General features: G+C 42.0%; 1 protein-coding gene across 1 annotated transcript in view; it reads right to left on the reverse strand.

The window, feature by feature from the left end:
* fes (FES proto-oncogene, tyrosine kinase) overlaps window positions 1-12,375 on the reverse strand; it is a 57,048-nt gene that overhangs the window by 37,398 nt on the left and 7,275 nt on the right. Inside the window, exon 2 of the mRNA XM_060853591.1 lies at window positions 916-1,157. Coding sequence (XP_060709574.1) covers window positions 916-1,140 — 225 coding nt within the window. The 5' untranslated portion in view covers window positions 1,141-1,157. The remainder of the gene's footprint in view (window positions 1-915; window positions 1,158-12,375) is intronic.

A 12,375-nucleotide genomic window follows, 5' to 3' on the forward strand; every position in this document is an offset into this window, starting at 1 on the left:
TCAAGGAAGCTTTACTCTCAACAGCTGCTCTCTCGTTAGATGGTGCTTCAACCGGAGGGTCACCACATCTCAGGCAAGGGGAGAAGTAGTAAAGGAAAGAACTTCATAGTAACCTCAATTGGTGAGCAAACTGAACTACACTGTTGTTCTCATTGCTTTGCAAACCAGCCATCCAGCTCACTGATCTAATCAACTGTCCCTATAAGGGTAGTGTTTGATGGAGACGGTATGGAGGGTGCTTTGTTGAATATGTGGTCCCGTACTGTACTATCTTGGCAGCATTTGATAGGGACGGTGTAGAGGAAGCTTTATCCTGCATCTAACCCTGTGCTGTACCTGCACTGGGAGGGTTTGGTGGGGAAAGTGTCGAAAGGGACTTTTTCAGTCTAAAAAGAGTAGAGTGAGTTTCTCTACATCTAATCCTGTGCTGATTTAGTGTGAATATCAGGGCCTACTCTGCAGCAAGGTAGGTGAGAAAGACCAGCAAATTTGCACCATCGTAAAATAACAGATAATTGTTTTTTATTACATTGTTTGAGAGATAAATATTGGCCTTGATACTGGGGAGAAGCTCCATGTCTTTTGGGAAATGATCCGCTGGTATCTTTCAATTCCACCTGAGAGGCTAGACTCGGTCTCCTCATAAGATGTTGTCTAAATGATGGCACCTCCAACAGTTCAGCACTCTGAGTACTGCATTGAAATGTAGCTAAGATTTTGGTGTTGAAGTAAGCTCAACCCTATAAACTCATAAATCTGAAGCAAGACTAATAGCTATTGAGCCACAGCTGAAGTTTGTAGCTTGTTTGATTCGGTACCACAGCAGGCATGGTTTACACCCACCAAGCCATTGTCCTGTCACTGTTGTAAACCAGAGAAACCAGACAAAGCCCTAGATCATTGGGTCCTTCCTACCTTGTTGACCTGACTGATATAATCAAGTCCTCCAGCTTGCTGGCTGCTTTCTTGTTTCTCGACTTGAGAGAACATTTGGTGAAGTAACCCCGAGTATTCCTTGTCACTCCTCACTCGATAGCTCATCCACTTCTTCATGGTCTCCATCAACCGGACCTCTGAATCCTGTAATCGTAGCAGCATGGTGTGTCCCTGGGGACACCAGAGATCAGAGCTGAACCCCATTGTTCTACAAACTGGACCTGACATGAAGAAGTAAATAAAACACTACTTAGGAAGATAAGAACACGTTGAGAGGATCACTGACATCCCAACAAGAATCTTACACTTTCAGCAGCTCAGCTGAAACTGAGCCTTCTAAATAAATTGATATCTCCAGAATATCAGTTTGGCTTAGTGGGCAATACTCTAAGACTTGGGAGATTTGTGCAGTTTGGTTACCATGATGATTTAGTCACTGTACATATTCACACAAGGCTGCCAATGTTCTTTTAACAAAATAACACAAATTTATTATCCAAAAGTAGAGGGGAGGAGCCATATATATGATAATTTAGAAAGATCATAACATAAACAGCAAAACATTGAACCAATTCCCCAGAAACATCCTTTACAGTTACTCAATCATAGTGATGCATCATTCCTCTCTTTAATCTAAGATTTTTTGCTCAACTGACTCTTTCCAGCTCCGATTGCTCAGAGACTTCTTTCCAGGCCTGACGACCTGGATTTCTTTTCCGTTATCACAACCTGCAGACTTGTACAAAAACTGCTCTCCTGCTTTAAGGTCTTTGTATCTTGTGAACGAAACGTATGAGTGGCCCCTAACCACGTATTTATAATCAAACAACTATCTCTAGTTCACTGCTCCAAATGTCTTTCTGAACTTTGTTAATAAAACCAAGTCACATTCATCACACTTAAAACTAAGTCTCTTTCCTCCTCTTTTAATTGAAATTCTCATTTGATAATAATGTAGATCTTTATTCTACATTGTATTTTGTACAAGTTTGCTGTATGTGCATTGATTGCTGCATTTCAAAGATTATAACACAAGTATGAAAATCTCAATTAATGTCATTTACTGAGAGGATGTGCATGTTCACAGTGCATAACTCAGAATATCAGCAACTTCAAGAAAGAAATTGTTAGTTAAGTACCTGCAACAGTAGCTGAGAAGGGATTATCAAATATTGTTCATATATTCCCCAGACACCAATGTTATATCATTATATTAAACGTCACAATAATCCCAGAGGACCATAGAGCTGCTCTCTCATTAGAGAGATGAACTTGACGGTGGTTTAATCTGAGAGACACGAGGCCTCAGTAAAAGGGAGAGATTGAGAAAGAGAGCTGTTGATGGTAATCTCAGTCAGTACCAGAAACCTTTATAGTTATATTATTCATGGAGCGTTTGGAACGACTTTTTATTTTAAATTTACTGCCATCGTGGGCTAAGTAATAACTGGAGATATATCGTTATCTCAACAGCATTCTTGGAACGATGCGCTATAGGATCACTTAGAAAAACCAAATACTAACTACCCAGGAATTACCTGGATTTAAAACTTAGAATGGAAATTACCCATCATCCAGAAAACTCAAAATGTTTCTGACTTGTTAGAGTCATTTACACACTTCCTGGACAGTCACTCAGGAAAGGTGAGTGGGATTAAAAACTCCTCTAACCCCTGGGTATCAATAAAATTTAGAACCTTCCCTGAATTATCACTACAATAACCCCCATCCCCCCAATCTCGCCTCCTGACAACTCCAATTCCAACAGGTACAGCATCACACATTGCACCCCATCCCAGCTTCCTCCCAGAACTAAACAGAGCCAATGCCACCCCTGATCTGAACCCCCTGGAGATACCCTCAGCAACCTCATTGTCTGACCCAACATACTGCCAAATTCACCTGACGACCTAACCTTTTACCCACATATTTGCCATTCTACCCAATCACCTGCCTGCCAAACTATCCTTCCACTTACATCGACATCCAACATACATCCCTGAGATTCCAAAACCACCCCACAACCATCCACCTGGCATTCTACCTCACCTCCACCCACCAGGCCATTCTACCCTTACCCCATGTTCACCCTCCATGCATTCTATTGCTTCTCCCACCTACCCAGCATCCTATACCTCATCCCCTTACCAGCATGGTCAATTTCCAAACCTTCCCACCTCACACACACGCCCTCCACCGGAACACCCGGACATCCAACTCGCATTCTGCACTGACCCTCCAACAGCATGACAGACTGTCGGCACTCCCTCAGTGCTGATTCCCTGACAGTGCAGCACTCTCTCTATACTGATCTGGAGTGTCAGCTTGAATAGTACAGTGACAGTGAGGCACTCCCTCAGTGCTGACCCTCCGACAGTGCGGTGCACCCTCAGTGCTGACCCTCCGAGAGTGCGGTGCTCCTTCAGTGCTGAGAGCTCTGACAGTGCGGTGCTCCCTCAGTGCTGAGAGCTCTGACAGTGCGGTGCTCCCTCAGTGCTGAGAGCTCTGACAGTGCGGTGCTCCCTCAGTGCTGAGAGCTCTGACAGTGCGGTGCTCCCTCAGTGCTGAGAGCTCTGACAGTGCGGTGCTCCCTCAGTGCTGACCTGGACTGCCAGCCTGGACAATATAGTGATCTGCTGGGCATGGAGTGATCGCCTGCCTGGGCCTCCTGAATGATCAAACAACAAAACCACTTTGGCTGGGTGACCTCTGGATCAGATGGGGGTCTCCATCTAAACACTCATATGACAAATGTGTGGTGCTGGGAGAAACCCTCATGAACCCTATGTCTTGGTACTGCCTTCCTGACAGCGGAGAAGAAACTGGAATTAATTAGCTGTTTGCAGGAGGTTAATAACAAAATATTCAGTATCCGAATGCTGGATACAGAACCAAAGATATGAATTTAAATAACCTCAACAGGAAATGGCAAGAATACAACTTCCATGATCATTTGTTAATCTACACTGTAAAAGCTAAAGGGTATGAATTTATATAGCACTGTTTATAATCAGAAAGTCCAAAAGTGTTATTTTAGCCACAGAGTGACCTGTCAAATTGTAGTCATAGCAGTACCGTGGAAGGATGGCAGCTGCTTAGTGTATTGTAAGATAAATTCTCTCAAAACAGCCATGTGATAACGAACTGGTCATCTGTTCTTGTGATGTTGTACAAGGCATAAATATTGCCCTCACACGGAGGAGAATTCCTTTCCTCCAATTCAAATTGTGGGATTGATAACATTCACTACAGATGGCAAATTGGAACCCTGTCCAATATCTCATTTGAAAGATGACACTTCCTCTAACATAGCATTCCCTCAATACAGCAACAGAGAATGAGCCTGACACCGGGATATTGGCCGTCAAGTCTCTGAAGTGGGACTTGAGCTTATAAACCCAGCTCTCGGCAGAGGTGTAAATGCGACTCACTGAATCACAACCTCAAGAGACAAAAAGAGCCACTTTTCCAATATACCAATAGAGTCTCTAGTTTGGGGCTGCAGTGAATGTCGGTGTAAACACATGCAAAATTGGAGAGGAACAGGCTGTAGTTAACCTTTATAATTATACTGTTGTATGTTAGAATTAAAGATTAAACAACAATGAGATTTAATGACTAAATAATCAGTGAAATAATTGTGTAAAATGCGTTACCTTACTATTTCTGAATCTTAATCTCTGGAACTATCATTACAACTTTGCATACAAGATGAAGCTGGAACCAAACAGCGTTCACTCCGATTGCAACTGGTAGCTGGCATGGGCGAACATTTGATTTTATCATAAAGAAACTCAGTGTGAGTCACAACCCCTCAGACACAAAAGAGCTGCTGGTCACAGGATGCAGGATAATATCAGTGTTGTTACTGCACTAGCTTAACTGTCTTATCTTGTATCAAATTAAGAAAAACATAACAGGTTTACACAAAGATTCAGTTGGTAAATGCACTGTCGTCTTTTACTGAACTTTACCTTTTGGCTGAAACTTATAGAATGTGGTGTTACCTGTGACTTATGACCCTTTCTACATCTCTACTGTTTGTTAGATTTCAGTACAGTCAGTAGTACTATCAGCTTTTCAAGTACATTTAACTCCCAACTCCAATTTTTGAACTCCATTATCCAACCCAGCAGTCCCAGGTCCAATACCAATTGACTGCCAGAGATTCTGTCTTTTGGATGAAATGTCAAACTATCATAGGCCTTTTCTGCCTGCTCAGGTGGATGTATAAAATCTTGCAATATTATTAAAAGCAGGTAAGTTCTCCCCAGAATACTGGCCAATATTTATTTTTCAACGACATAACTAAAAACAAATATTACTGATTTAGAACATAGAACATTACAGCGCAGTACAGGCCCGTTGACCCTCGATGTTGCGCCGACCAGTCATACCAATCTGAAGCCCATCTAACCTACACTATTCCATGTACATCCATTTGTCTTGTATCTGTTTTTGGGACCTTGCAGAATTTGAATGCTTTCAACAACAATGACACTACCGTAAGCACTTCATTGACTCCATTTTGGAAAACCCAAAGGTTGCAAAAGGCAGTTTAGAAATTCAAGTCAGTTTATTTTTTTTGATTTGTACCAGCTCTCAGCCAGACCTACAGTTGGGGGAATATTGGGAAGGGTAGGGCTGGGAAGTAGCGTAACTGAGCTGGACTGCAGAATCACCGCGCTGGAAACATAAATACAGGGAACCCTTTCCAAAACTTCTTATAGTGACTATTGGTAGTTCAGCATGCTACATGGAAAGGCATATACTAAATAGACTAGGTAAAAATAAGGACTGCAGATGCTGGAAATCAAATTCTAGATTAGAGTGGTGCTGGAAAAGCACAGCAGGTCAGGCAGCATCCAAGGAGCAGGAAAATTGACATTTCGGGCAAAAGCCCTTCAAATGGAATAAAGTAAATAGACAAAAGGCCATTAATCCTTTAAAATACAGGTATCTCCCACTTTTCAAACATTTGCTTTATGCAATATTGCGTTTATGAAAGACCTACATTAGACCTATTTTCACAAATCCAAAGAGGATTTTCGCTTGTACGTAAAAACGATGATATGTTTTCCCATATAAATCATGCACCTTCGCTTTATGCCATTTTCAGCTTACGAAAGGTTTCCTGGGAAGGCTGCACTTTCATAGAGTGGGAGCTACCTGTAAATGCATTAAGGTCAACAATAGGGACATTTTCCCGAGTATCTATTGATGAGAAGGTGCTTCAAACCTTCAATTCATATTGAGGCTGGCCTCAAATGTTCATGTTTCTCAAATATGCAGGTGGAGTCCTGCACTTCCAACTCGTACCCAGACTAATTCAGACCCAAAGGTGAAATCAGGATCATCTGACTGACTTCCAAATGTTGGGGCAACAGTTTCACATTGGCTATTTGACTGGGTTGTCAACTCTATTTGTTTATGTTCCTTTATCATGTGCCCTTCCAGCTACCAACCCCCATATCCCACTAGTGGTCCATCAACTACTAACAGCCAACCAAAAAGAAAGCAATTCTATTACTGGATAGGATTCATCCTTATTGTGGTTCAGTCTGCTCGTAGTCTGCATCTCTCTCCAATACCATTTGAACTACAGCGTTCAGAGAAGGCAAATTTCACTAAATTCCCCTATTTATGTTTCTCCTGGGCTTTGCTTGCTGCAGGCTAATCCTGGAGCTTAGTTGTCAATTCTTGGAGATTTTTGGGGCAATCCTGGAGTTTTAACAACCCAAGCATCCAGTGCTGTCTAACAGCACAGTTCAGGGCTCAGACAGAAAATATCCAGCTGTCTGCACCTGGTCAAATTGCTCCTCCTCACATTCACCACAACAATCCCAGGTCCCTTCCTGTTTTAGCAGCTGCCTCGCATCATTAGTTGTGGTGTTCCTCATTTGGCATGCATTTGCTAGAGGTGCAAGCTCCGTAAGCAGCCCTTTTAGTCAGGAATGCGAGACTTAATACTCCCAGGCGCAGAATAACATTGCTGATTGGATACACAGCAGAGCAACTGTTCATACTGTGTGAAGGAAAGTCAGGAGGAATTCCAATCGAGTATAATCAAGCGAGCATGTTGCTATAACAGTAAATTGAGTGAAGTGAATTGTTTGCAAGTAATTTGTTCCCCAGTGCAAAGAGCTTAAGTGCCAGGGAACAGAATATAAGATGAACAGCAAAGTCAGAAACACTTAATGGGTCAGTCTGCATCTGGAGAGGACAAACAAGCCGACTTTACAGACTTTGTCACAGAACTCAAAAACTACACAGCACAGTTCCAAAAGACAAAACAAAGGAAAGGGCAAAAAACGGAATATGCTTGCACACTTAAAAAAAAATGAAGTTACAAACACACAAGTACTCACATGGTGCAAACACATGATAGAGACTTGGACAAAATGCCTAGGGTAAAAAATGAGGTCTGCAGATGCTGGAGATCACAGCTGAAAATGTGTTGCTGGTCAAAGCACAGCAGGCCAGGCAGCATCTCAGGAATAGAGAATTCGATGTTTCGAGCATAAGCCCTTCATCAGGAATGAGAGAGAGTAGCCAAGCAGGCTAAGATAAAAGGTAGGGAGGAGGGACTTGGGGGAGGGGCGATGGAGGTGGGATAGGTGGAAGGAGGTCAAGGTGAGGCCTATCACCCTCGCCTATCACCCTCACCTTGACCTCCTTCCACCTATCCCACCTCCATCGCCCCTCCCCCAAGTCCCTCCTCCCTACCTTTTATCTTAGCCTGCTTGGCTACTCTCTCTCATTCCTGATGAAGGGCTTATGCTCGAAACGTCGAATTCTCTATTCCTGAGATGCTGCCTGGCCTGCTGTGCTTTGACCAGCAACACATTTTCAGCAAAATGCCTAGGTCCGAGCACTTAAATGGTGACAAGGTGTGACATGAAAGCACGTCTTGGGATCAGAGAAATTCAATGTGTTTTTAATCTGATGCAATGCAACTTTAACTTCTTCAGAAAGCGTGAGAGAAGTTATTGTAAAAAGCTCCCCTGTTTCCTTTAAGGAGAGATGACAGGGGTAGGGATGGGTGGAAATAGAGACAGAGAGACACAAGAACCCCTTAAACTCTACCCGATATAAAACAGAATCTCTGAGCTTGATCTTGACCCAGTCTTCAGTTACAATAAGAGGGACCTCACAAAGAATCTCGTCATTATCACAATTCTGGTCATGGGAGCTTGTTTCCAACAAATTGACGGCTGCATTTACTGAGCACGACATGGTCAGAGGGTCAGCGCTGAGGGAGTGCCGCACTGTATTTCAGAAATATGCTCCCTCAGGTTGACGTGAGAGAGGTCATGGCACTTTTTCAAAAAGCTGGGGTTGCTCTCCCTAGTGTCCTGCTCAAGATTTATCTCTTGACTATCACAGACTCAGATTTTGCTTGTCATTTTCACAATGCTGTCTGTGGGAGCTGGTCATGCTGCTGCTAGGTTCCTGCATTCCAACAGTGACTACATTTCTAAATTACTCCATTGACTGTAAAGTGGTTTGAAACATCCTGATGACATCAAAGGCACCATATAAATGCAAATATTTATTTTCTTTAACAGTTACTTAGGTTTTTAAAAGAGGTACAGCAAAACAAATATCAAAATGTAAACTCCAAGTTTGAATCTAGATATCCCCTACCTTCACTGTCTTGTTTTCTTAGTGCAGCAATTGTCTTGCAGCAATTATCAGATCATGCAGTATCTTAGACAGACCCTTTACTCAATTTCCTGTCTTTTCAACCAGTGACCAGTACAACGGGTGCTGTTTGTTACACTTCAAACAGGTTGATAGAGGAGTTGCAACTAACCATTCAGCGTAAAGCTTTACAAAGCAGATATATTTAAAATAAATTACAGACTGGGATTAAGGTGTCCAGCAACATGATGCCCTCAATCCATCCTTGGATGACATGTCCTCCCAGTGGTCATGGTGATAATAGTGGTCAGGGGATTGGGGTGGTGGGAGTGGGGGTGGGTTGGAATTGCTGATATTGAGGAAATGGGCAGGGGCCATAGTTCAGGATGCACAGTGAAGCACTGCCTTGTATAGACCCTTTCAAACTGATTGGATATTGATGTCTCAAAATGCCTTACATGGAATGTCTAAAATGTAGTCACACTCACGTAGACCCTCTCTCAGACACACACACGCACCCCTTACACTCACAAACACATGTTCCATCACACTCAAATACTAGATCAAGCAAGCACACAAGCAATCACATTCGCAATCACATGCAGACACTCACACACTCTCTCTCTCTCTCTCTTTCTCTCTCCCCCTCACAAGCACGCATACACACACAAGTCTTTGCGGTGAATTTGCATTTGCAGAATTGTAATTGCAGATACATTCTATTTTGTTCAAAAAGCACACAATCTGCAGGCAGTCACTCTGTCCATGTTAAATTTTATCAATTCCTGCTTTGGAAATAGAACCAGTCTGGCTCAAGATTGGGATACAGACAAACTCTCACCTCACACTTTTAATGTATTGTCTGAGCTATCACGTTTTTAAAAATAGAACTTCAAGTTGTCTTGAGAATGCGACTTGAAAGTAGTTTTGGGATTTACATATTAATGAACTGAAACCTGCAACCCATTCTAAAAGATGAAAGACCTAACAGCAATTTAGGTTTGTTCAATATATCTTTTCAGTTGGAAAACACTGTAATCTTTTGCTATAAATTCTGTGTCTTATGATCCTGTTACATAGCTACCTGATGAAGGGGCTGCACTCCAAAAGCTAATACTTCCAAATAAACCTGTTGGTCTATAACCTGGTGTTGTGTGATTTAAAACTGTTCCAGAAACACAGCACATAAGATGAGAAGAAATGGGAGGAGTAGGCCATACAGCTCTTCAAGCCTGCTCTTCCATTCACAAGATCGTAGTTGTTCTGTGGCCTGAACTCCACTTTTCTGATAGCTCTCCAGTAACTTTTAACTACCCTGGAGATCTGATTTAGCCTTGAATATATACGAAGACCCAGCATTCATTGCTCATTTCAGAAGAGATTTCCAAAGACTAACCATTCTCTAAGGAAAGATTTGTTTCCTTCTCTCAGCCTTAAATTGGAAACCTTTTAATTTAAACTGTTTCTAGATTCCTCCAGTAGGAAAAACACCCTTACATAATTTAACCTCGTCAAGCTTCCTCAAAATCTTAAGTTTCAAAAAGATCACCTCTCATTCTTCTAAACTCAGTGAGTATAGGCCAAACCTGATAAATCTTCTTTCATTAGAAAACGCCAGCACAGCAAGTTCCCACAAATAGCAATATGATAAATGTGATGATGTTGCTTCTGTAACAAGGTTATGTTGTCCTTGGTTTGTTTTCAATAAGTCATAAAGACACAGGTTCTGAAATTCTGTGGTTGATTTTTTTGGAAGAAGCTTTTTGTGGGCAGCACGGTGGTTAGCACTGCTGCCTCACAGCGCCAGAGACCCGGGTTCAATTCCCGCCTCAGGCGACTGTCTGTGTGGAGTTTGCACGTTCTCCCCGTGTCTGCGTGGGTTTCCTCCCACAGTCCCAAAGATGTGCAGGTCAGGTGAATGGGCTATGCTAAATTGCCCGTAGTGATAGGTAAGGGGTAAATGTAGGGGTATGGGTGGGTTGCGCTTCGGCGGATCGGTGTGGACATGTTGGGCCGAAGGGCCTGTTTCCACTCTGTAAGTAATCTAATCTAATCTTTTAAGGTATTAAAAAACACTTGCACAATGGCCAGTTCTCCCAGCTCAGCTTTTCTCTGGTTTGGTTTGGTTTGAGCAAGCAGTTAGTTGTAAAGCTGCTGGACCCAAGAAGCAGGTCCATTCTGATCCTCCCCCTCTCTGACATCTCTCCTGTAAGAACCTGTGTTGGATTTTTTTCTTTTTTTTGCAAAAGGGTGTTTATGGGGATCATTGCAAATATTTGGAACATCATCATTAAGTTAGGATAAACGGTTGGATTTTCAGATACGTTAAGTTAATCAATATTCTGTCCTCTTTTGTTTGTGTTTCATTCGGTAATCTTGAAAATAAATTCCGTTTTGTTTAGTGGTTGGGCCAGCTGCATCACTCCTGCAATATCCACTTTACACCTGCTTAAAACAACTAGCAAAGTTAGGGTCCAGGCTGCATTCTTAATGTTTTGAGAGGGTCTGGCCTGGTCCGGTCCATAACAACAGTGACTGAATTATCTATCTTCTGGCACATTAATTGAGGGATTAAATGTTGGCCAGGATACCTCTGAGAATTCCTCTGGTTTTCTTCAAAGTTCACAGGATATTTAGCACCCACAAGAGAGAAGATGGGACTTTGGCGTAATGTCTCATCAGGAAGATAGCACCTCTCGTGACAGTGCAGCACTTCGATTTGTTCTGGAGTGAGACTTGAACTTAGAGGCTTATGATTTGGTGGGTCTGACAAAGTGGTGAGAGTGTTGCCAATTAAGCACTGCCGATAGTGCCGAGATACAGGGTGTACAATGCTCATGAATGGTGTTTGGAGAAGTTGGAGGGCTTCTGAGAATCATAGGGGAAGTTCAAACAGAGTGAGCAACTGGCGAGCAATTTGAGGAAATAATGGCTTTTAGTTTGTCAATTGAAAACCCAAATGTCATTTATTTTTGGATTAAAATTCTGTGAATTGTGAAGAATAAAGACACACAAACTAACAAAAACACAGCATTTTCCATGTAATATTTCAAATTTTCCTCAAAAAAAATAAGCCAGAAATCTGGAAATTAGCAGATGGAAAAGGGAGGTGATTGATGAAACACATCTGTGACATGGAACCTGAGTGGAGATGACAGGAAGAATGGAGTTTGAACTTCCTGTTTCTTCTGATGAAGAAAATGGAAGTTTTAAAAGTCTAAACTAAAAACATTCATTCCTAAATGGCATGAAAAGTTTTCAACAAAATCAGCATAGTTCACTTCCTCTTTTTTTTGTTAAGATTAAAGAAATTACACAGATCTGCAGAATGCAAAAGTATTTTGCATATACAAAATGTACAGGATTCAAGAAAAATAAGCTCCAGAGGAGGACAGGATTCTCTTAAGCTGGACTTCAATGCTAAACATGGTATTAGAGGGGTGAAGCTGGGAGGTGAATTACTGTTATGTTATCAGACAAATTATTTGTGCAATATTTCTGTCGTATAATGAACTATTAGTCAACCAACTATTTACTGGTAGTGACGGTCGAAGGAAGGTCCGAGTATCAGTTCTTGCTCATCAAATAAAAATTGAAAGCACTGCAGATAACTGTTCTGAGGAAGGGTCACACAATCCAAAATGTTAACATTGATTTCTCTCCATTGATGTTGCCAGACCTGCTGAGCTTTTCCAGCAATTCCATTTTTGTTTCATGCTCATCAAATACTTGACGTTCAATCTCCTGAGTAATTAGAGCAGAGGGGGGTCACAAGACCAAAGACATGGGTTTCAA

Source organism: Hemiscyllium ocellatum, chromosome 42, assembly GCF_020745735.1.
Source record: "Hemiscyllium ocellatum isolate sHemOce1 chromosome 42, sHemOce1.pat.X.cur, whole genome shotgun sequence".
Lineage (NCBI taxonomy): Eukaryota > Metazoa > Chordata > Chondrichthyes > Orectolobiformes > Hemiscylliidae > Hemiscyllium > Hemiscyllium ocellatum.